Genomic DNA, 26260 nt, shown 5'->3' on the forward strand with positions numbered 1-26260 from the left:
GGAAGGGATGTCCAGCTGTCTACAGATGGATTGTTTTTGTTCCTTGGTGTCTGCTACCTGGTCCATTCAACACCTTGTATTCGCTTAGGCTGTGTGCTTCTTCTCTGTGGGCTTTGTTGCTTCTGAGTTAGATGGCCGCTTGTTTGCCTTTAAGACCCCAGGCGCTATATCTTTTTGATAGCCGGGCACCATCAGCTTTCTTCACCACGTTTGCTTACACACACGTCTGTCTTCAGTGATCATGTCAGGAAGGTGGGTATCATTCCATGACCGTTTAGCTGGGCGAGGTGCTATTGTATTGAGGGAGTGTGCGTGAGGAGGCCCAATGTCCATCTGCTACCCTACTACTGAAACTATAAATATATGCACATAAGTCTATTGCCCCCATAATCATAAATATATTTACATATGTACATGTCTATATTTAGGCTTCTCTGTATGCACTTTGCCTCCTACTCCTTTCCTCTATTTCCTTACACTTTCCTCCCGTCCCACTACCATGTTCAGCCTTCATTCTGGTTTCAGTAATTCCTCTCAGTTACCTTGCCCTTGGTCACTCCCTACCAGTCCTCCCATCCCCTCCCACCTCTTAAGATATTTCTTTAAAGATTTTTAAAATTGTTTTCATATTCTTAATGTTATTTGAAGCATTGTACTAAAAGGATTGCACTGCTAGCCACAAAGTCAGCAATTCAAACCCACCAGAGATGAGGTTATCTGTTCCCATAAAGATTACAGCTTTGGAGAACCCATGTAAGGTCATTTTAAGTTCGAGTCGACTCAGTGGCAGTGGGTTTTGTGTACTTGTTTGTTTTACTACTTGGATATATTATCATATATTTACCAATAAGTTATTTGATATGGTTTTTCACAGTTTCTCAATAAACTTACTTTGGACCATAGGTTCCCAAACTTATTTCTCATACCACCCCCTTTATAGAAAAAAATATTACTCAGTGACCCCTTGGCAATTATAAACGTTTGTTCCATAGCCTATACCCCAAGATAAAGTATAGGTATTTCCTTTTGCAGGCCCCTCTGAATCTTACCAGGGCCCCCCACCCCCCAGGGGATGCTACACCCTTATTGACAGAAACTGGTTTAGATGAACTTTCAGTTTTAGTAACATGGATACCCACCAATGGCTCATCTCCACAGTTTCTTCTTCGGAAAAGAAACAAATATGAATGCTCAGCAAAATGATTGAGATAATATTTTTTTTGTTCAAAATGATTAGTTACCTATGTTTTTAATTTAAACTTTTCATTCTGTAGATTTTGATTTAGACTAGGTATTATGGTTAGATGGGACATAGACATTTGGGAAACAACTACAAAAGTTTCTCTTTGTAAAGTATGAATTCGAAAGGCTATTCATAAATGCATTCACTTGAGAGTCTGAATTGACTATAAGAGGCTTATGTTTTTAGCCCCTGAATATGTTTTCACCAAGTAAGAATGTAAATTCATCCTTTAAATCCTCATATCTAGGCACAACCATTTTCTCTTACACATATATATTTTTCATTTTATAATAAATGATATTTTTGCTATGAATATAGTCAGTTTATATTTTTAATCTAGTGCTTTGCACATAGAAAACATACTTATATTATTTTGAATGATAGCAAGTTATACAGAAAGTCTTGCACCTGTGGTAACATTTGCTTCCTTGTTTCTCATTTTGATGTCTTTAAATGGGCCTTAAATCGATAGAAACATTTATACAATAGAATAAAAACTTTGTCAGCACCTTAACACTTCTTAATTTTCATACTCTTAAAAAACACTGTCTTGTCGGTTAACTACAGACTGGGGTATCTAAAGATCATGAGAATGATATAGGGGTAAGACAAAAACTATTACTACACCCCATTCGAGGGGAATGAATAACAGGATTGTAGGTGAACGGGTACATTGAATGGTATAAGATATGAGAAAATAATAAGAATATAATAATAATAATGTTCCTGGAGGGGAGGACAGGGGAGGGAGGGGATATAGGGGAGCTGATATCAAAGAGTTCAAGAAAAAAGAAAATGTTTTTAAAATGATGGTGGCAGCAATTGTACAATTATGCTTGATCTAATTGAATTATGGATTGTTATAATATCTGTAAGAGCTCCCAATAAAATGATTTGAAAAATATTACTACAAAATCTTAGAAACCTTTATTTAAAAATAAATAAATAAAAATGTGAAGTCTCTGTTTCTTAACATAACCTCCATCTAGGTGTGTACACTTCAGAAGGCAGGTACCATCTCTTTAACCTTAGATTTCTGTATGCTTTGATTTATAACACGTCTAATGGCATTAGATGTAGAAGGACTCAAATTGTTTTTTATAATATTCTGAGTTGTGGTAACAAAAAATAAGTCTGAAAGGACAAGATCAGGGCTTTAGCGTAGGTGAGGTAAGGTTTCCCATGGGAAGTTCCCATAGGGCATGCTTTGCTACCCGTGAAAAATAATCCTCTGGCTGTATAGCATTTCTCTTGCAACTATGGAAGTATGATTTTTGATTCAAAAAATGGGAGGCAGAGGCAAATGCCTTTGTCTACCGTCTATAAAAGTCATGATTTGAACCCAAAAAACACACTTGTCTGATTACTCAAGTGTTTCACCCAATAGACACAATTAGCTTCCTATGTTGTTGTTGTTGTTGTTTTTTCATTTTGTTATGTCTTTTCAGTTACTGAACATGGAGTCCTTTTTATTCAGGTTCAGTTGGTTCATTTTAATCCTCCTTCTAAGCTAATTTAGCCAGCCAGCATCTGAATCATCCTTTGACCACATGTGGTTCTATTGTTGTCTTCATTTGTTGCTGCGAAGAAATAAAGCTAGTGCTGGACTACCATGCCCACTGCCGTTCCATTGATTCTGACTTATAATGACACTGCATAGGGTTTCTAAGGCTGTCCTTCTTTAGGGGAGTTCTGTGAAACAAAAACAAATGAAGAAATAAGGGATTATACTCTTGACATATTTTCTTTGTGATAATTAAAGTCATTTTGCAGATGAAACTGTTACAGAATGTCGTCTGTTGTAGAACATTTTTTCTTTCAAGCTTTTTGTCAAGAAGTTATTATAAAATTAACTCTCTCTTCCCCATTGAATGGGTTCCATGGCTCTAAATTCAACTGTGCATTGGTAGATGGATTTACTTCTAGGTTCTCAATTCTGTTCTATTGATGTTTGTGACTGTCATTGTACCCAATACTAGGTTCTTTTCACTGTGTGGTTGTGTAGTAGATTTTGAGATTAAGAAATAAGGAGCTTCCTCTTTGTTCCACTTAGTAGTGCCTTACTTACTGATAAGAGCCCTGGTGGTATAGTAGTTACCAGTTGGGCTGCTAGCCACAAGGTCAGCAGTTTGAAACCACCGGCCACTTTTGTGAGAGAAAGGCTTCTAATTCTATAAAAAATTAATCCCCAAAAACTCATAGGGGCAGTTCTACCCTGTTTTACAGGGTCACTATGAGTCAGAATCAACTAGATGGCAGGGAGTTTGGTTTTTGATTACTTTTTCAGCATCTCTTTCCTTTCCCAATAAAGTTGGTGCTTAATTTTACCATATCTTCAAAAAATGATGGTAATATTGGGATTGGGTTTGTTTTATTATCTTTAGATTGCTTTTGGTAGTATTGATATTTTCATAATGTTAAATATTCCTGTCTATATGCATGGCATAGTCTTCCATTTGTGTAGATCTCTTTTAGTTTCCTATAATAGTGTTTTATAGTTTTCTTTGAATAGATCTTTTGTTTCTCTAGTTAAATTTCTTCTTACATATTTCCTCTTTTGGAAACTGTTCCTATAAATGGTATTCTTTTCCCGATTTCAATTCAGAGTTCTGTATATTGATTTTGTACCCTGCTACTTTTCTGAATCTTTATGTAGTTCCAGAAATTCTCTTTTCTGAGGCTTCGAGGTTTTTAAAGTATAAGATCATAGAGTCTTTTTTGCTGATTTGGATGCCTTGAATTTCCCAATATTACCTTATAGCTGTGGTTTCCACTTCCAGACTAATATGTAATAGTAGTGTTGATAAAGGGTACCCTTATCCTGTTTGCAAGGGAGATGCTTTTAGTCTCTCTCCACTGAAATAATTTTACATATTGATTGTGTACATATTCCCTTATGTTTTTGATTTCCTTTCTATTCTTACTTTGATGAATTCCTGTCAGGAATGAGTGTTGGATTTTGCCTAATATCTATTTTGTGTTTGTCAATAAGATTAGATTTTTCTCTTTTTAAAAAATAATTTTATTGGGGGCTCATACAACTCTTATCACAATCCATACATACATCATTTGTGTAAAGCACATTTGTATTTTCGTTACCCTCTTCATTCTCAAAACATTTGCTCTCCACGTAAGCTCCTGGCATCAGCAACTCATTTTTCCCCTCCCTCCCCGCTCCCACCTCCTTCATGAACCCTTGAGGTTCTTTTCTTTATGTGGTGAATGACATTGTTTTTCTAATGTTGAACCATCCTTGTATACTTACTATGAATTTTATGAGGTATTACTACTGTGTTATTCTGGGTTATTTAGAGAAGCATATCCACAGAAACTCATGTATAAGAGAGAGTTTTATATAAAGGTTAAGTGCACATCAAGAAAACATCCCAACCCAGTGCTGCCCAAGCCCACAAGTCCAACATTAGTCCATATGTCCAACACCAATCCACAAAGTCCTCCTCCATCTCACAAAAGACAAGCAATGCTGCCAATTGCAGGAGGAAAGCTGAGTCAGTGAGTGTGTAAGCATCTCAGCACTGGCAGGTGTCTCCACACGGCTGCTCCAGCACCCAGGGCTGCATCAGGGTATGTCCATGCTGCTTCTCCTTGGGGATGTCTTGCAGGAAGTGAGCCTTGCCAGCTGAAGCAGGAAACTGGCTAAAGCAGCTGCACCCTGGTCCAACCATCAAAAAGCAAGAGACTGAGAACTAGAAAGGAAGGCGAGGCTCCCTGAGCCGTTTATCTCTCTGCCCTTCAATTAACCCCACATGTGTTTATCAGCCAGGTTGGCACAATAAGCTAACTCAGTTACTTTTTAAACCAATTGTTAGATTCTATTGGCTAGGCTTTTAATTGATATTTTCTATATTGATCTCTATTATAGATACTGTTCCATATAGTTTTTAAAAGTGATCTCTGCCTGAGTTTTTTGTTTTTGTTTTTAATCAGGATTATGCTTGCTTCATAAGGTATATTTTCAAATATTACATCCTTTTCTATATTCTGGAATAGTGTGAGTAGAATTGGTAACAGCTTACCTATGATTGTTTGGTAGACTCTCCAGTGAAATCATCTCTCCAGGACTTTTTTTCTGATGACAGTGTTTTTATATTTTATTTTTTCCCTTTTTTTGTGAGGAATTTTTTCAGTTTTTCTACTCGCTTTTAATAGCTTCATTTGGTTGCTTATTTCTAGAAATTTTCCCATTTCTACTCTGTTTGAGATTTGGTGAAGTGCAGTTCTTTTTTTTCCCCTTCCCCGAAGTGCAGTTCTTATTGGCCTCCTTCTGTTATTATTTTATTTTGAGCTCTTACAGATATTATAACATTCCATGGTTCAGTTAGATCAAGCATAATTGTACAATTGCTGCCACTATCAGTTTCCAAACATTTTCTTTTTTCTTGAACTCTTTGGGATCAGCTTCCTTTTATCCCCTCCCTCCCCCACCTAAGGAACCCTTATTATTCTTATTGTATATTCTTCTTCTTATTATTTTTTTTGCTGTGTCTTACCCCATCCAATATATCCATTCACCTACAATTTCTGTGGGGTTATACAGCCATCCTTGCTATCAGCTCCCTTTTCCCTCCCATATACCTCTCTCTTCCTGTAGCCTCAGGGAATCATTACTCCCCTTACTGTTTCTGAAGGGTTGTCTCTCGGCTTTCATGCATAGAATTGATCTTAGTTATACAAATGAGTATGCATAGGTCAAACAAGATTAATGAGGTAAACCAAAGACCATATAGTAAGGAGAGAAAATATTAAAGAACTAGATGATAGTTATATATTTCATCATTGCTATACCACACCCTGGATTTATCATACCTTCCATATGGCCCTTCTGTGAGGGACTGTCCAATTATCTTACAGATGAGGTTGGGGTCTCCACTTTGTCCACACTCTTTCTCATCAATTTGATTGCTTGTCTTTGAACTTCTTTTACCTTTTCCGGTCAACATCTCATGATCACACGGGTGTGGGATCCTTTCTATTTCAATTCACTCTTGTGATGTCACCCATTTATTTTTCTTGTTCATGTTACTTCCATCATTTCCTCCTTTTGCTGTGTTAGATATTCCAGGTAACTCAAAGAACCAACTTCTTCTGCTTTTGTTAAATCGGTCTATTGTTTTTCTGTTTAATTTATTCCTACTCTAAATTTTATTGACACAATGACTACAACTATGGGCTCAAACATAACCAAAATTGTGATGATGGCATAGGACTGGGCACTGTTTCAGTCTGTTGTACGTTGGATTGCTTTGAGTCAGAACCAACTGGAGGACACCTAACAAAAGTCTTTATTATATTCTTCTGGTGACTGTGGCCTTGTTTTGTTCTTTTTCTTTTTAAAAATCATTTTATTGATAGTTGTTCTTTTTCGAGTTGTTGGGTTAGGGTGTTGAGTTTTCTTCTTTCTTGGTACAGGCATTTATTAGTATAAATTACCCATTGAGCACTGCTTTTTACTGTATCCCAAAGGTTTTGGTGTGAAATGTTTTCATTCTCATTGGATTCAAGTAAATTTTAAATTTCATGTTAAGTGTATTATTCAAGAGGCAACTGGGGTCAGGGGACCTGGTCCCATAATGACTTCCTGCTAGCCCAGATTAGGATGAGGTGATGTGCCTACCAGACTCTAAATGTTCTGCTGACCCAAGGTTGCAGAGAACAGGATGCAGGGGTGGATGCTCCGATTTCGATGCCTACGCCACTGCTCTCATGCAGAGAAGGAGCTGTATAGTGGGTCTTATCACTGGCTACCTAGTAGGTGCTTGGGGAGCTGGAAACACTTCTTGTCATCAGAAGGGTGAGGGGAGCAAGAATATCACACCTTTCTGATTGCTAGCTACCAATATGGGCATTTACATGGAGCACTGCTTCTAAAAGTTCAGAATGGCAAAATGTGTCAAGCGAACTGTCCAGTTGTTCATGATTTTTGTTCAGCCTCTTCCCCTAGTTGATATTAAATCTACTTCTCTTTCCTTTGCATCTCAGATATCATCCACATATGCTTCATTTGGTTTCTTGTGTCTTTGTTGCAGAGGGTCTTATGCCAAGTGCACCATCTTCTCTTGACTGCTTAAGTCTTTTGAGCATTCCCTTTTGCCATGGTTTGAATCCTGCTCTACCATACTTGTCTCTTTCTCACCCACAGATTGGAACGTGTAGGGCTGGAGCTCTGTCTCTCCCTGTCACAAGTTCCTTTAATGCCTCCTGATGAGTGAATTAATAACTAGGAGAGAGGTTTTTTTAATCATTTTTGTCAGTATTATTAAGTTTATACCATTTCGGTCAGTCAAAAACACGTCTTTGTACACAAGGGTGGCCTCTTGTCTGCAGATCACCTGTACATTACATGGCCCACTACCATCCACTTCTAGTGGTTGTAGGCCTAGAGATAATGGAGAAGCGATTCCTAAAAGTAGATTGTGGGATTTTAAAATCATTTATAAAATATTTTATTAAGATGTTTAGCATGGATTCTTTTTCCAGTAAAGTAATCCCTCAGCCTAAAAATGTTTATCTTAAAAACTAACAAATACACATGCAATTGATGGCATTTAAGATTTTAAAAACGAAGTTTACCCTGATTTCCTTGGAAGCTAATGCAGATTTTCTTCAGGGCTCCTGCTGTTTTGCACAGCTGGATTATTGTAGTGTTCTCTCAAAAATCTTGGACAAAATTCATAATGAAAAGCAGAGGTGACAGCTATGGTGAGTTAAACCCTACCCAGATTGCATCCAACAGAAAACATTTTCCTGCATTATACTTTCAAACGAGCATTTGAAAGACAAAGACTCTAATCCCATTATCTCACTCTAAGGCACTATTATTCTATTTTAACACTTCCTTGTGCATATTAAGGAAGACATGGCAGCATTGCTGCCTCACCAACTTTTATTGAAAAGAATGTCTATTGAATAGAAATTGTTTAAGCCCAAGAGGGGTGAGTAAAGTTTAAAGTCACCCCATAGTCTGCCTTTTCTCTTAAAGATATACACTTTAGTTTCTACAGAACTTACATATCTGGAAAGGTCACTGCTTCATGGGAATGGGAACCAGACAGCAGTTCTGGATATGCATTAAGGCAGCAGACTTTCCATGTGGAGCAGTTAAAATCTCAAGACCACCCACTGCTATCAAGTGGCATCTGACTCATAAAGAACATTGACATTCTAGATCTTATTTCTCTGTCATGTGATCATTCTAAATTCACTAATATCCTTTAGTTATTGATGAAAACTACCTTTTACCCTCACAGTCAACAAGTAACCATTATGGAGAGTCTTCTCTGTACTAAGTTGGTAGGAATGTAGGTGATTGGCAAGCATGTCTCCTTAAACCTTTCAGGCAAACAAGGGAAAGATAGGTTTGTAAGACTTCATGTGTGTGTATAGACAGTATGAGTGGGATTCATGAAAGTTTGTTGGAAAATGCCACTCTCTTTTACTTCCATTTCCATGAGCTTTTTGACGCCCACTTGAATTGGTAGCTGCTGCCTTTGAGTGTTCCAGCTCAGAGCCGCCCCTGCACAAAACCTCACCCTGTCCTGCACCAGCTACACCACCCTAGCTCTGCACAAGTTCATTGTTGTAGGCCTTTCTACTTAGGGGCTCATCTTCCAGCACTGTATCAGATTACTATTCTGTTGTGATCCATGGCATTTTTATTGGTTGATTTCAGAAGTAGATCATTCGGACTTTATAATGGTAGTTCTGCTACTACCATGGAAAGAATCATAAATTCCACCTTGATTAAATGAGCAAGGCTTTGGGAGGCAATGGATTTGAGGTGGACCTTGTAGAAGAAATATGTAAACAACTAGTATTGAAAGATAGAATTTCTTTTTTGTTGGAGTTTTTTTTTTTAATTTGGGGGTGGCCCGTTGAGGGTGGGAAGGGCAGGGTCAGGGAACTGGTTAGCAAAGTTTATTCAGAATCTCCCAGAAGACAGTGAGACAAATCCCCCCCCACCCTCCACCCTACCCCCTGCCTGCATGTATGACTCTCTGGTGTATCTCTTGCAATAGGAAAATGTTCGTGAATAAGCAAGCCTCCATGATTTGTGAGCTATATTTTACAGAGCTCATGTGCCTCAGTGTGCATCCTTTCACCATACTTATTCAGTCTGTATACTGAACAAGTAACATGGGGAACACTGCACTCTGAAGAAGAACGTTAAGTACTTTAGTCATATATTTATGACACTATATTAGGGAAACAAGGGTTTTTGTGTTCAATAAAAATGTCAGAAGCTATATATCATAATTCAGACATACAGCAACCTTATAGGACAGGGTAGAACTGCCCCTGTGGGTTTCTGAGACTGACTCCACAAGAGTAGAAAGCCTCATCTTAGGCAACTGGTGGCTTCAATCTTCTGACTTGCAGTTGGCCGCCCTCCTCGTAACCACGATAGTGCCAGGGCACCTCTACTATTCCCTACACTTAATGGGAATCTATTGTAAGAAAAGTTACCTGACACTCTGTCTAATATAGAGGGAACTACACCAAGTTTGTTCTAGGGAAGAAAACTATTTAGTTTGAACCTAGAAAAATCTAATATAAAGGGAACTACAAGTTTGTTCTAGGGAAGAAAACTATTTAGGTGGATGGACCTAGAAAACTATATAGTTTGGACCTAAAAAGTTATTATTACTTAATAACTATTTTATATATAATAATTATTAAGTAATAAAATTAAGTAAGTCATTAATAGAATTAAGTATATAAATATTGTGTTATTAATATGTTACATAATATATATCTGTTATTAAGTAATATATTACTTATTACATAACTTTTATATCTAAGTTATTATATAGTTATATATAATAGTTATTAAGTAATAGATACCACTGGTGGTTTTTCTTGTTTCTTTGTCGTTTTAAATTTTTATTTCCTGAACCATTTTGACCAACAAATATATTTTTGGTAATATATGTCTTTTTGTTAAAACTATTTATTGATCTTATAACTTTATTTGATTTATTTTCTATTCATCTGAGTGATGAGTCTCTGACTTTGTGTACTTAATATTTTCCAGTACTGAATTGAAATTTCATTCTGGATTTCTGTGTTTTAACATATAATGTTCCAGTGACAAATGCATTCAAGTATCTGTTTGACTTAAAACATCCTGATAATCTTTTTTTTTTAAATCTGTGAAGCAGTTGATTTGCTTTTGATTGATTTACATTTGAGTCCTTGCTTTAAAAGCCTAATTTTCTTTACATCATGAAGTAAGTGATGGCCTTGTTTACTTTTTTCACGTCCCCCATACTTTTTATGTGCATATTACTAAAGAAAAATTTTCAGTATACTTACCTGAATTTCATCATGAAATGCTTTATTCTTAAATCTGGAAGTTGTCCTGAAACTAATTATAGAGTTGCCACATCAAACAGTCATAAGCACTACACTGTCATTGTTTACAGTATTAAGCAAAGGATTTATTCCTTTTTATAAGAGCTCTAGCTGAGTTGATCTATGATCTTGATAGTAAATGGAAATGTTTGTTGTCTGTTCTTTGCTTTCTAGCCCTTATTTTAATATACTGGTGAAAGGTCCCTATGTTTACATTTGTGATCAGTAAATTCACAGTGTCATTATACAACATGGATCATTTTGTAGTTTTCATACACTTTTCTTGAGGATCCCTTGTTGGGTAATGATTGTGTGTTGGGCTACTAACTGCAAGTCCAGCAGTTTGAAACCATCTGCAGCTCCTTGGGATAAAGATGGGACTTTCTACTCCTGTAAAGCATTACCATCTTGAAAACTCACAGGGGCAGTTCTACCCTGTCCTGTAGAGTTACTCTGAGTCGGCATGGACTCAATGGCAGGAAGTTCCTTTCAGCTCCTTTATTTTCCTTATAACTATAAATTTTCATGATGGATGTTTTAGTCCCTCAATTGTTAAATAGTTTTTTAAAATGTCTTGTAGAGACTTCAGTTGCCAAAAACATTTTTGTCAAATCACTTTGTTTGAATATGTTGTATAGGTATAAAACAAATTCTGGACTTATTGATGTGCAGAAATACTACATTGAAAAAGAAAATACCTATACTGCCAAAGAATTGGAATAGACCACAGTCAAAAATAACAAGTCCCAGAAATGATTCCCGAAGAAGCTGAAAAATAAATTCCTGGAACCATTAATTCAAATTTCGAAAATTGGGGAAAACACTTGTAAGACCATCTCCACCACCACTATGTTTAAAAATGATTTAGCCTCAAAATTAGAAATAAGAGCCACCCACATCGGAGTCATTTCCCACTGCTATCGAGTTGATTCCAGTTCAAAACTACCCTATATAGCAGTGCTTCTCAACCTTCCTGATGCCGCGACCCTTTAATACAGTTCCTCATGTTGTGGTGACCCCCCCACCCATAAAATTATTTTCATTGCTACTTCATATCTGTTATTTTCCTACTGTTATGACTCAGGCAACCCTGTGAAAGGGTTGTTTGACCCCCAAAGGGGTTGCGACCCACAGGTTGAGAACCGCTGCTATATAGGAAGCAGGTAGCTTCATCTTCCCACCCCCCTAGGAGGGGCTGGTAGGTTTGAACTGCCAACCTTTATTCACAGTACCACGAGGAATAATTAGATATAGTTAATTTGATCGCCAAGATCTATTGAATCAGGCATTTTGGAATTGGTGCTCTAAATTTCAAATTTTTATCAAATACCCAGATGATTCATATATGTAATAGATTTTTCAGAACCTCTTACTTGAGAACTTAGAACAAAACAAAAAATATCATAGCCTTCCTCCTCCTTTTTTCTCAGCATCTGTAATTGTGTCTTTTGTGTTGACCTCTCAATTTCATGAAATAGTAAAGGCTTTATCCATGATACACATAGAGAAAATAGGTAGAATCTTAATAATGTGTGATCACCCGATTTTAATGTTCGAAAGAAAAGTATTTGGAAAACCTGCTTCTGAATGAAGGAGTATTAATAAACCCACCGCTATCAAGTTGATTCTGATTCATAGTGATTCTATTAGGCTGAGTCAAACTTCCCTGGCGGCTTCTAAGACTTAAGGTTTTTAAAAATCATTTTATCTGGGGGCTCATACAACTGTTATCACAATCCATACATCCACCCATTTTGTCAGGGACAGTAGTATATTTGTTGCCATCATTATTTTCAAAACATTTGCTTTCTACTTGAGCCCTTGGTATCAGCTCCTTATATCCCCCTCCCTCCTCCACTTTCCCTCCTTCACAAACCTTTGATAATTTATAAATTGTTACTATTTTTTCATGTCTTACACTGACCGATGTCTCCCTTCACCCACTTTTCTGTTGTCCATCCCCCAGGAAGGGGGTTATATGTAGATCCATATAATTGGTTCCCTCTTCCCACCCCACCCTCTCTTCACCCTCCCAGTATCATCATTTGCACCACGGGTTCCTGAAGGGATCGTCTGTCCTGGAGTCCCTGTATTTCTATGTACATCTTCTGGTCTAACCCAATTTGTAAGGTAGAATTTGAATCATGATAGTCTGAGGGTGGAAGCATTAAAGAGCTAGAACAAAGTTATATGTTTCATCGGTGCTATACTGCATCCTGACTGACTTGTCTCCTCCTCCGACCCTTCTGTAAGGGTAAGTCCAATTTTCAACAGATGTGCTTTGGATCTCTACTCCACACTTCCCCTCATTCCTAATGATAGGCTTTTTTGTTCTGGGTCTTTGATGCCAGATACCTGATCCTATCAACACCTCATGATCAGGCTGGTGTGCTTCTTTCATATGGACTTTGTTGCTTCTCAGTTAGATGGCCACATCTTTAAGCCTTTAAGGCCCCAGATACTATATCTTTTGTAAGCCAGGCACCACCAAATTTCTTCACCACATTTACTTATGCGCCCATTTTTTCTTCCGCTATTGTGTTGAGAAGGTGAACATCACAGAATGCCAGGTTGATAGAACAAAGCATTCTTGCTTTGAGGGAATATTTGAGTAGAAGTCCAATATTTTGGGGGGTGCAGACAACTTCAGTTTTCTCCCATGGAGCCACTGGTGAGTGGTCAAACCACTGACCTTTGAGTTAACAGTTCAAAGAATATAGCTCATTATGTCTTTAAAGAGTTTTACTTGTCTCTGTTATGTTGTCATAACCTTTTATGTATTCAACTTGTCCTTTTCATGTGAAAAATACATATATGTCCAGGCATATCATATTAAAGTTAAGTGTCACATTTTATTTTTTTAATTCATTTTATTGGGGGCTGATACAACTCTTATTAAAATCCATACATATATCCATTGTATGTCAAACGCATTTGTACATTTGTTGCCCTCATCATTCTCAAAACATTTGCTTTCTACTTAAGCCCTTGGTATCAGATCCTCATTTTTGCCCCACCTCCCCACGACTCCTCTCTCATGAACCCGTGGTAATTTATAAATTATTATTTTGTCATATCTTACACTGCCCGACGTCTCCATTTCACCTACTTTTCTGTTGTCTGTCCCCCAGGGAGGAGGTTATATGTAGATCTTTATAATCGCTTCCCCCTTTCTAATTCACCTTCCCTCTACCCTCCCTGTATCGCCACTCTTACCACTGGTCCTGAAGGGATCATCTGTCCTGAATTCCCTGTATTTCCGGTTCCTATCTGTACCAGTTTACATACTCTCGTCTAACCAGATTTGTAAGGTAGAATTGGGGTCATGATAGTGACGGGGGTGGGTGGTGGGTTGGGGAAACATTTAGTAACTAGAGGAAAGTTGTATGTTTCATCAGTGCTACACTGCACCCTGACTGGCTTGTCTCCCCCCCATGACCCTTCTGTAAGGGATGTCGCATTACCTACAGATGGATTTTGAGTCTGCAATCTGCACTCCACCTCTTTTACAATGATAAGATTTTTTGTTCTTTGATGCCTGATACCTGATCCCTTTGATGCCTCTTGGTTACACAGGCTGGTGTGCTTCCTCCATATGGGTTTTGTTTCTTCTGAGCTAGATGGCTGCTTGCTTACTTTAAGACCTCAGATGGCTTTAAGATCTCAGATGCTATATCTTTTGATAGCCGGACACACCATCAGCTTTCTTCACATTTGCTTATGCAACCACTTTGTCTTCAGCAATTGGGAAGGTTTGTATCATGAAATGACCATTTATTATTATTTTTTCCCCAAGAAAGAAAAGGTTGTAGTTAGTTCAAGGATTGTTTATTGGCCTGTAGGAGTGTTTTCCAGTCCAGTCTGTTGGGCACCACGCCCTGGCACCAAAGTTCGCTTTCAGCATTCCCTGTGGACCTTGCTTCTCCATTCCCTTCCTGTTACGCTGCACTCCCCCAGTGCTTTGCCTCGGTGTGTCGGGATCAGGTTGGGCGCAATTCCCACACTGTGTCTCTGGTGCTGTCCTCTGCAGGTCCATGGGTCTGTGAGGGGTGTCATGTCTCATAGTGGGGCCAGCCATGTGGTCCTCTCTGTGGACTGACTGCTATAATTGGGGTCATCATTCTCAGGGCCTGGTGGGCCAGGATGTGCTCCACTCTCTCCAACTCCCCCTTCATCTGCTCCCGTGTGCTCTGATCAGATATGTTCTGGTTCTGACTAGGTCATTTAGCCTTTATGGTGGTGAAATCATGGAGGGTCCCACTTTACAAATCCCAGTGTAATTATAGCCCTAGGCTCGGAAACACCCAGTGAATGTTATTTCAGAATGCCTAAACTTCCTGAAGTGTGTTACTGCTGTTATAATTGAATGTCATTCTATTTTAAATCCTCACTATGTGGACACCTAATTTCCTGTCTTACAAGTGTCTTGGGGAGAAACCGTCCCAGACAACTGTTTCCCTATTTACCAGAATGTATCCAGAATCTGAAGCTCAAGCTCGGTCCCATTTCTTTCCTTAACAAGAGTTTGAGAATATTCTGATATATATTTATTTTGCAGTGTTGAACTATGATTTGTCTGCATTTGACCGTCAAACATTGTCTTCTACTTGATGACCAAAAAAGGAACAACCACTGTACATATACGAGAGATAACATTAACAGCTAAACGCATTTTATTATGTAGCCAAGTATAGTCCAGAATCACCTGGAGACATTGAAGTACATAGTCTTTTAACTAAAGAGGGTTTCTATGGAGTATTTGGACTTGAAGTTTAAAACTAACTGCCATAGAACGAGTCAGTACCAACTCATAGTGCCAGGGTAGAAATGTCTTTTTGTGGGTTTTTGAGACTGTACCTCATTATGGGATTAGAAAGCCTCATCTCTCTCCTGTGGAGTGGCTGGTAGCTTCATACTTCTGACCTTGCAGTTAGCAGCCCAACTCATAAGTACTACACCACGTCTTACAAAGTTGTGGCCAAGAAAGATGAAAGAATAAAAACTGATGAAAGTTGCCTTGTGTAGGTGAATTCTCTAAAGGTTCACAGATTCATAAATTCATGATTTCCAATAATGTCGAGTTGACCAAATTTTCAATCTAGCTAACCAAGCTCACTACAAATCTGTCATGTAAACTCTGGTGTTAGTTTAAAACTTGTATTGAGAAATGACTGTGACCCCCCTCCACCAATATGGTTCTACTGTCAGTACTGAGCCTAACTTAGAAGAGCTGAGTTATAGGCACAATTTGTAAACAAGAAGGTAATTGTATGGGACCATTTCTTCCTAGACAGAAAATTAAACAAAACAAAACAAAAAAAAGCATTTAACTAGAAGTGGTTTGCAGAGAATTTTAGCCAAGAGGGAATGAAGGGTTTCTGTATGAAATGAGACTTTCTGAGGAGAGTAGAGCAGGCTCTCAACCGTAACTGGAATGGCTTCATCAAACAGGGAGAGGAGAGACTGGTTTGGTTTGTACAGTGATTTGTGAGGGTGGGAATGGGGTGGGTGGGGGCCTCTTTTGAAGGCTCTCACTGCTCAGTGGACTTACTCACTGTCATCAAATCAGTGCTGACTCAGTGACCCTCTGTGGGTTTCCAAGAGTGAAATTGTTTGCAGGAGTAGAAAGCCCAGTCTTTCTCACAGATCTGCTGGTGGTTTTGAACTGCTGATCATGGGGATCGCAGCCTAATGGGTAATCACTACAGCACCAGGGCTCCATTAGGTTGGGCTTAAGTGGTTTGAAATTCCCACCGTTGCCAAAGGAGCTTTCCTGTCAGCTTTACCAGATTTAGAGCAGAGGAGCAGGTGAACTGGTGAGGCTAGAAAAACTGCCAGCAGCCAAACAGGTAAGTGGAATGGACTCATTATCATCCATCCATCTATAGCTTTCCTTTCTATTCAGCACATCTGCTCCTTAAAAGAGCTAGACTAATCCTGTTGTGAGTTGTGCTTACAATTTCCTGGTTTGGGAACTTTTTTCCCTTCCTTAAATTGTTTATTTGTAATTGATCCATATGGTTTGAATTACATAATTTGGTTCTGCCATAAGTCAGAAACTATCAGTGATACACATGTACCTTTTTAAATAACTAGTATTTATGAAAGTAGTACAACTAAATATTTAAATCTGGGCCCATTTTGCTTATGTCCAGTCATAAATGGTTTCAAAGTAACATAGTAGTTTACTTTTAATGGTAATCATAATCTTGAACCGTTCATTAACTTGGTAAATGATTTTTCTATATATGCTACAAAATTACCTTGCTAATAATATAAATTTTTGTTTTTAGATGAATGCTTTTTCTTTCAAAATATTTGAGCCCTTTTGTTTTCTTTTGTTATCTAGATGGGTCTAGGCAAGACAATTCAGGCAATTGCAATTGCTTACTTTTATAAAGAAGAATGGCCTGTTTTAATAGTGGTCCCTTCATCTCTGAGGTACCCTTGGACAGAAGAAATAGAGAAATGGATTCCAGAGCTAGGTCCAGAAGAAATCATTGTTATTCAAAATAAAACTGATGTTGGGTAAGAACAACTTTTAATTCTAAATGTAAAAAATCCTCTTTGTGCCCATTGTGTATATTTAGAATATACTTGTATATTCATATAATCAAAAATCATAACTTAGAATGATTCTGATGAATTGTATATTACAGTTTTAATAACAGTTACTTTTAAAGAAATTTATCTAAAGCTCAAATTATTCAATTTAATAAATTCTTTGATGATAAAGTTTAAAAGAAAAGATAAGTATACTTTAAAACGTATGTTATTTATTAACTTTGTATGTACTGTAAATATATTTAAGAACTATTGGATGATTAAAAATAAATTTCTCTTGAAAACATTTGTGATTCTTTTAAGTTTGTTTTTTAATTCTTTGTTATATAGCAATAGCAGTACATCAGTGACCCTGGTGACACAGTGGTTAAAGTGCTCAGCTGCTAACCAATAGGTTGTTAACGCAAACCTACCAGTTGCTGTGGCAGTTTGCGTCTGTAAAGATCTACAGCCCCGGAAGCCCAATGGAGCACTTCTGTTCAGCCTTATAAAGGTCTCCATGCCTGAAAAATCCATTCTTTGGCATTGGATTTGATTTGCACTTAGTAGTATTATGTTTTGTTTTTCCTTTTTTCCCCACGTCCTATATGTTCCCATTAAAGTTAAGCAACATGTAATAAGTACGTGGATTTTTCTCTTCTAGGAGAATACCGACCTGCAAAGTGGCCATTCTGGGTTATGGCCTTTTAACTACAGATGCAGTGAGTTTGATAGATACACTAAATAATCAGAACTTTAAAGTGGTTATAGTGGATGAATCACACTACATGAAATCCCGAAATGCATCCCGCAGCAAGATTTTATTACCATTGGTGCAGAAAGCCAGACGAGCCATTTTGCTTACAGGAACTCCTGCCCTGGGAAGGCCTGAAGAGGTATTACAATCCTGATAACTTGGGGTGGAGGTGGCCAATAAGGGCAAGGTGCTTACATTAATCACTTGCTTTGTAGTTTGTAATTTCAAATTAGATATCTTAAATACCACAAGAAGACAGGTATGTTTTAACTGTTTATTAGGACATAATCCATATATCATACAATTGAATACCTCGATCATATCAAGAAAAGTTGTACAATCCTTACCATAATCCATTTTAGAACATTTTCTTTTTTCTTGTACTCTTTGTTATTAGCTCCTCCCCCCTGCCATGCCCCCAATAAACTGTTAATCCAGTTACTGTTTCTATAAATTCATCTATTCTGAATTTCATATGCCAAAAACATTTTTTAAAAGGCAAAGAAATAAAAAATAGATAAAACATTAGTTAAAAGGAAAGCAAAAACAATTTTTAATAGAGCAGCCTTTATTTATTAAAAGGTCATTTTATTGGGGGCTCTTACAACTTTTAAAACAATGCACACTTCAATTGTATCAAGTATATTTGTACCTATGTTGCCATCATTTTTTTTCTAGACATTTACTTTCTCTTGAGCTCTGGGTATCATCTCCTCTTTTTACCTTCTCCTCCCCATTCTTGTGACCCCTTGATAAATTATAATTTTTACGCCTTAAGCTGATCACTGTTTCCCAATCCCCTGGTTTCTGTTGTTCGATCCCCTAGAAGGGGAGAGTGTGTTATGTGTTGATCATTGCGATTGGTTAAAATAGAGCAATTTTAAAATGGATCAAAGGGAGATCAAATGACAAGATATTAAATTTTAACCTGACATAAGTCACTTTCCAATGTATTCCGCATGATAGCAAGGCAATTCACATCCCTGGTCTGTGCTCAGAGGGAATTTACCAGAGGCTTAATCTAGGTGTACTCCCCCCACCTTTTTTTTTAACTGATTCAGCTTTTAAATGAGTCAAAAGGAGGGTTCAAATGAAATGTTACATTTTAAGCTAATTGTATTTACTACAATACTCTGTGTCTAATAATGGTTATTTGCCTCCCTTGAATGGGGTCAGAGGGCATTCACTAGAGGCTTAATTTGTGTGTGAACCCTACAAATAGATTTGGGGCTTCCACTGTCATCCATAGCCTTCTGCAAGCCAGATGTTCACAATTTAAATTCTGATGGCATTCCCTAAATTAAATTTGGATTATATTATTTGTAGTTCTTTGATCACACAAACGGATGTTCCTCTTCATGTGGACTTAGTGATGCCTCACTTAGATGGCTGCTTGTTTAAAGAAAAGTCTTTAAGACCCCAGATGCTATATATTACGATAGCCGGGCACCATCTAGTTTCTTCACCACACTTTGCTGTAGCACCTATATCTTCAGTGATATCTTCTTGAGGGCAAGTATCAAATAGTGCTAAGTAATAGAACTATTTATTGTTAGATTGGGACTAGACTTAAGTGCAAGCCCAAGATCCATTCATACATTTATGGCTTATGTTTGTCTTTGGTTCACCTTAGAGACTTCATTATCATCTTGGGTTCAGATTTCTTGCTTTAAGGGTGCCCAAAGAATGATGGGCTGGGACTACCATATACTTACTATTTTAAAGCCCTCCTTGCTTTATTGTGACATGTATTGATCTGGTAGGCATGATTCTGCCACTGTCAGTGAATATTATTGAAAGTTTTGCCTTATCATAAATCCCCATTGTTTGCCTAAATAGTGGCCAGTGACTTAAGAATCTTATCTGTACAAGTCACTTAGCCACCTGGATAGGTTCCAAAGACTAGTTTGTTATTTGAAAATCAGCATTATGTGAAAGTGTAAGATGACTACATTGCTATATATAATTGCCAAATGTCATTCTTAAATAATTGCCCAGTCAAATTGACACCTAACCTTAACCATCACAGCCAGCATTAAACTGACCTTTCACCTGGGTGTTTTCCCCTGCCACCTGTACGTCATTAATGCACTAAGTAGTTGGATTATATATATTACTATTATTGTAAATGAAAAATGTCAGATAATGATATTGTAAGTAAAGATGCTTATGTGTACCTTTAAGTATCTGCAACATGCTTTATGAGGCAGAATTATAATTGTAGAATAGTATGTGTAATATGAAAAAGGAGACTTCAGAGAGTCTATGGGAAATGGTGTTTAACTTTTAAATCTTCATATATTTAATACGAATGTATGCATATGATTATATAGGCATAGAAAATGTACATATATACATAGAACAATTCTGAAAAATAGGATGACCGCAAATGGAAGTAGTGGGCATTCAGGAAGAAGAAATTTTTCTACTTTCTTTTTTAGTATTTTATTAACTAATTTTCTCAAAGTAGTAATAGTTTGCTTGAAAGCATCATAACATATTAAAAACAATTGTTTTGTTATAGCTTTTCATGCAGATTGAAGCTCTCTTTCCACAAAGATTTGGAACATGGACAGACTATTCCAAAAGATACTGTAATGCACATATGAGGTAAGATAAATTATTTTCTGTAAGCCTTTATACCACATATTCACTGTAAACATTAGGCTTCATCGGTGTTCTATGATCCAGTGTTTCTCAAACTTACGTTAGCTATGAGATGATTTCTTGAAATACATTCTTGTGTGAGTAAGCTATTTGTAAAGTAAATGAAAAAATAAATAGATGGTGGCAAATTTTTTTCTTTGTTTTTATTTTTATCTACTTCATATTTGAAATTGTTAAATTTTTATTCATTAGATAAAATGTACATTGAGCAAAAATGAAAGTGTCCCTTCAATCCCTGTTCCTCTGCCATTTACCTGCCTTCCCTGGTAACCGAGTCGCCTGGTTTGCTTGTTTTTTCCTCTCTTTCCCTTCTTTTTGCTTTCTGTAATTTCCTCACATAATCCCATGTGGTCATGGCATTCTCACACTATTCAAGGGTACCAGCATATAGAGATAGAAAGAGTCCTTCTAAATTGTTTATGTGAAGCTAGTCTGTTGCTATCAAAATCAAACAAGATAACACCAAAAAAGAAATTTGAAAAACATTTCTATCAATCATTGCGGAAATCTTCAATATTATGGAGATTCTGGGATCTCATAAAAAAGTGCCATATATAATTCTTTTCATGAATGTTAACATGACTTAATATGAGGAAATGTATTACTGTACTTTGTGATTCTTAGTTCTCAACAGTTGGTCCCTACTCATGATAATCACGTGCATAACTGAAAGAAAGGCCGTTCAATCCAGCGCCATCCTGTGATTGCTTACAAAGCAGACTATTGTGATCCACAGAGCTTTTTGTTGTTGTTGCACAGAGATTTTTTTATAGCTCATTTTCAGAATTAGATTACCAGGCCTTTATGCCTAGTTTATCTTAGTCTGGCTAGCTCTGCAAACCTTTTCACCAGTTTTACAACTCGCAAGCCCCTAATAGAGATGATGGCTCCACTTAAAATACATTGATCAAGAATCCAACCTTTTTCCCTCCTGAAAGGTAACCTTTATCACTGAGTCACCACTTCCCCCACATGAATATAATTAGCCATGGGTATTCGTTTTTTAGGGCTGGTATATACCAAATTAACGCAGACTGGGTAGCTTAAATCAAATTAATTTTCTCATGGTTCTGGAAGCTAGAAATCTATAACTAAGGAGTCACTATGCTTTCTCTTCAGACTCTGTGAAGCAGTTCTTCCTATCTTTTTAACTTCTGGTGGTAGCTATCCTTGCCATTATTAGCTATATTGCTCTGATTTCTGCCTGTTTCTTGTGGCACTTGGGCCTATCCTCTTGTTCCTGTATCTTCACATAAGGACACTGGCCATAGGTTTAGGGCGCAACCTTATCCATGATGAGCTCATCTTATCTAATTATATTTGCACAGATCTTATTTCCAGATAAGGACCCATGAATTTTTGGAAAACCTGCTCTGACTCATTAAGCCAAGTTAATAATGAGAAAGAAAAACTTAATTCTTTACCTATATATGCTGGAAAGTCAATTGGTTAAGTTTTTAATCAATTTAGAGTTTATACCTACAGGTATATGTGTTGTGCTGTATGTTCAAGTACAGAAGTCAGGAACACAAAAGGAGATGAAAGAAATTAAAAACTACATGCTTTTACTGATAGAAATACTTGATACTATAAATATTTTACTTTTGCCTGCATGTGTAGATGTAATATATCTAATAAAAGACTACCTTTCCTTTTAAACCAGATATTTTTATCCTACATATCAAACAAATAAATAATAAATAAAGCAAGAAAGAATTATCAAGAAAACTATTTATAATAATAGAGTATTGAAATAAGCAAAAATGAGTCCCTTTTGTACTAAGTTCTAGATGAATCAAAATATTTAAGTATTATTAAATAAAATTATAAGTAATAGTTACATGAATTCTTTTATAGTTGTAATCAGCAAAATTATAAACAATAGATTTTTTTTTAGAAACAGTAAGGGGAGTAATGATTCCCTGCGGATACAGGAAGAGAGGGGTGTATGGGAGAGAAAAGGGAGCTGATAACAAGGATGACTGTATAACCCCACATGAGGGGAACGAACATCAGAATTTCAAGTGAATGGATACTTTGGAAGATTGAAGTTATGGCAAAAAACCCAACAACAATAATAATATATAATGATTCGGGGGGTGGTAGGGTGGGGATAATGGAGAGCTGATATCAGGAGTTCAAGAGGAATGAAAATGATGATAGCAGCAATTGTAAAACTATGCTGGATCTAATGGACCTATGGCCTGTAATTATATATGTAAGAGCTCCTAATAAAAAATTTTTTTAGAAAAGGCAATGGAATGTTTCCACAAACTATTGGAAACCCTTGTAAGCCGACACCCTGAAATACACTCAGTGTCACAACAAAAAAACACTGTCTTGCTATTTGAAAATATTTTCTTTTTTAGAAAGATTATTATGTCTTAAATTCAGTAAGCTGCATGGTGAAATATGTATTATGTAAATAAAACTGGTTTACTAAGTATCTCAGGGTAGTAGTGTCAGGGTTCCTCCAACTTTCCTGGCTCCAAGTATTAGGGATTCCTGGGAGTTATTCTGATTTTCATGCCCCCCCCCTATTGAGTGAACTACTAAGAAAAGAGTTACTTATGTAACCGGCTCTTCAACATTTATGTTATCACTTCTATAGAAAACAAATTAGAAAAGTAGTGTGATTTCTTTAATGTGTATTAAGAAATCTAAATTGTTGTAGTTTTGTGACTTGAAATGAGATGGCTATATATTGGTAAAAAGTTTTAGATTTGTTTTTTTTTTTAACATTTTATTAGGGGCTCATACAACTCCCCTCAAAGTCCATACATATACATACATCAATTGTATAAAGCACACCTGTACATTCTTTGCCCTAATCATTTTCTTTTTTTTCCTCCTCTTTTCTTTTTTTACATTTTATTAGGGACTCATACAACTCTTATCACAATCCATACATATACATACATCAATTGTATAAAGCTCATCCATACATTCCCTGCCCCAATCATTCTCAAAGCATCCGCTCTCCACTTAAGCCCTTTGCATCAGGTCCTCTTTTTTTTCCCCTCCCTCCTTGCTCCCCCCTCCCTCATGTGCCCTTGGTAATTTATACATAGTTATTTTCTCATATCTTGCCATATCCGGAGTCTCCCTTCCCCCCCTTCTCTGCCGTCCCTCTCCCAGGGAGGAGGTCACATGTGGATCCTTGTAATCAGTTCCCCCTATCCAACCCACTCTCCCAGCATCGCCCCTCACACCCTTGGTCCTGAAGGTATCATCCACCCTGGATTCCCTGTGCCTCCAGCCCTCATATGTACCAGTGAACAACCTCTGCCCTATCCAGCCCTGCAAGGTAGAATTCGGATCATGGTAGTTGGGGGGAGGAAGCATCCAGGATCTGGGGGAAAGCTGTGTTCTTCATCGGTACTACCTCGCACCCTGACTGACCCATCTCCTGTCCTAAACCCCTCTATGAGGGGATCTCCATTGGCTGACATTGGGCCTTGCGTCTCCACTCTGCATTTCCCCCTTCATTCAATATGGTATATATGTATGTGTATATATATATATATATATATATACATACACACAAATATATATATTTTTTTCTGCATGATGCCTTATACCTGGTCCCTTTGGCACCTCGTGATCGCACTGGCTGGTGTGCTTCTTCCATGTGGGCTTTTTTGCTTCTGAGCTAGATGGTCGCTTGTTCACATTCAAGCCTTTAAGACCCAAGACACTATCTCTTTTGATAGCCGGGCACCATCAGCTTTCTTCACCACATTTGCTTATGCACCCATTTGTCTTCAGCGATCCTATCATGGAGGTGTGCAGCCAATGATATGATTTTTTGTTCTTTGATACCTGATAACTGATCCCTTCGGGACCATGTGATCACACAGGCTGGTGTGTTCTTCCATGTGAACTTTGTTGCTTCTGAGCTAGATGGCCGCTTGTTTATCTTCAAGCCTTTAAGACCCCAGTCACTAGCTCTTTTGATAGCCGGGCACCATCAGCTTTCTTCACCACATTTACTTGTTCACCCACTTTGGCTTCAGCAGTTGTGTCGGGAGGGTGATCATCATAAGAGTTCCAATTTAATAAAAGAAAGTATTCATGCATTGAGGGAGTGCTTGAGTAGAGGCCCAAGGTCCTTCCGCCACCTTAATACTTAACCTATTTCCCCATCCTCCTATATATATTTGCATGTACATGTCTTTGTCTAGACCTCCATAAATGCCCTTTGACTCCTAGCTCTTTCCTCCATCTCCCTTGACTTTCCTCCTGCCCTACTACCATGCTTCGTCACCACCTGGGCTAGAGTATACCTCTTCTCTAAGCAACCTTACCCTTGATCATTCCCCACCTGGCCTGCCACTCCCCCCTCACTACCATTTTGGGTCCCATGTTTTTCCCTTGTCCCTGTGTTTGTTAACACCACTTCCTTATCCCCCCCCCAGCCCAAGTCCCCCCCACCCCCCTGGAACTGTCAGTCCCATTGTTTTTCCTCCAGATAGTTCATCCAGCCTGTCCTATTCAGACAGACCTGTGGAGACACTAACATGCACGAAAACAAGAAAGAGGAAAACAAAGCAACAGTATACAATCAGACAACAAAACAACAAAAACAAACCACTGAGAAAGAACAGAACATAACACTTCACAAAAGAAAAGCTTGTAGTTAGTTCAGGGATCGTTTGCTGGCCCTTAGGAGCGCCTTCCAGTCCAGTCTGTTGGGGTACCATGCCCTGGCCCCAAAGTCCACTTTCAGCATTCCCTGGGGACCTTGCCACTCCATTCCCTTGCTGTTCCGCTGCACTCCCCCAGTGATTTGCCTTGGTGTGGTGGGATCAGGTCAGGTGCAATTCCCACCCTGTGTCTCCGGTGCTGTCCCCTGTATCGCCCTTAGTCACTGAGGGGCATCATTTCTCATAGTGGGGCCAGCCATGTTGTTCTCTCTGTGGACTGGCTGTTCTACTCAGGAACATCATCCTCACGACCTGGTGGGCCAGTTAGATTTGTTTTTATGCTACCTGTAGAACTTAGTTAATATGCTAAAAATCAATTTTTTATAATACACTTAATCCACCTACATGCTGGTTTAACCAAAGTAATAATGTGTTTGCCTTTACCAAATGATTTTTCTACACTACATAGTATTCAAAATTATAGTGATACAGTTCCACAAATTAATGTTGTTTCAATAGTAACATCTGTTTTGTTTTGATTTTTGGTAACATTTTTTTTGGGGGGGAGGGTTGTCTTAAAGAATTATATTATTTCAGACTAGGTAACTGAAACATAACTCTCCATGTGATATTTCCATGGCTTGAAGCGCATCTCTAAACCGTCCCTCATAATCATTGGATACATCTGACAGAGTCACAACTTTGGGACTCCAATTCATAGAATTTTTTCTTTTTAAAATCCTTTTGTTGGGGGCTCGTACAACTCTTATCACAACCCTTACATCCATCCGTTGTGTCAAGCACATTTGTACATTTGTTTCCCTCATCATTCTCAAAACATTTGGTTTCTACTTGAGCCGTTGATATCCGCTCCTTGATTTTTCCCCTTCCTCCCACCTCCCCCCACGAACCCTTGAGAATTAATTAATTATTATTATTTTGTCATGTCTTACACTGTCCAACGTCTCCCTTCACTCACTTTTCTGTTGTCCATCCCCCAGGGAGAGGGTTATATACAGATCCTTGTTACCG

General features: G+C 37.8%; 1 protein-coding gene across 4 annotated transcripts in view; it reads left to right on the forward strand.

Moving 5' to 3' along the window:
• Window positions 1–26260, forward strand: part of ZRANB3 (zinc finger RANBP2-type containing 3) — a 246177-nt gene that overhangs the window by 90311 nt on the left and 129606 nt on the right. For 3 of the 4 annotated variants that reach the window (XM_075530071.1, XM_075530070.1, XM_075530073.1), the window contains exons 4-6: window positions 16965–17143; window positions 17823–18054; window positions 20440–20525. In XM_075530071.1, the coding sequence (XP_075386186.1) occupies window positions 16965–17143; window positions 17823–18054; window positions 20440–20525 (497 nt within the window). The remainder of the gene's footprint in view (window positions 1–16964; window positions 17144–17822; window positions 18055–20439; window positions 20526–26260) is intronic. The other variant, XM_075530072.1, reaches the window with a different exon arrangement.

This window comes from Tenrec ecaudatus, chromosome 13, assembly GCF_050624435.1.
Source record: "Tenrec ecaudatus isolate mTenEca1 chromosome 13, mTenEca1.hap1, whole genome shotgun sequence".
NCBI lineage: Eukaryota > Metazoa > Chordata > Mammalia > Afrosoricida > Tenrecidae > Tenrec > Tenrec ecaudatus.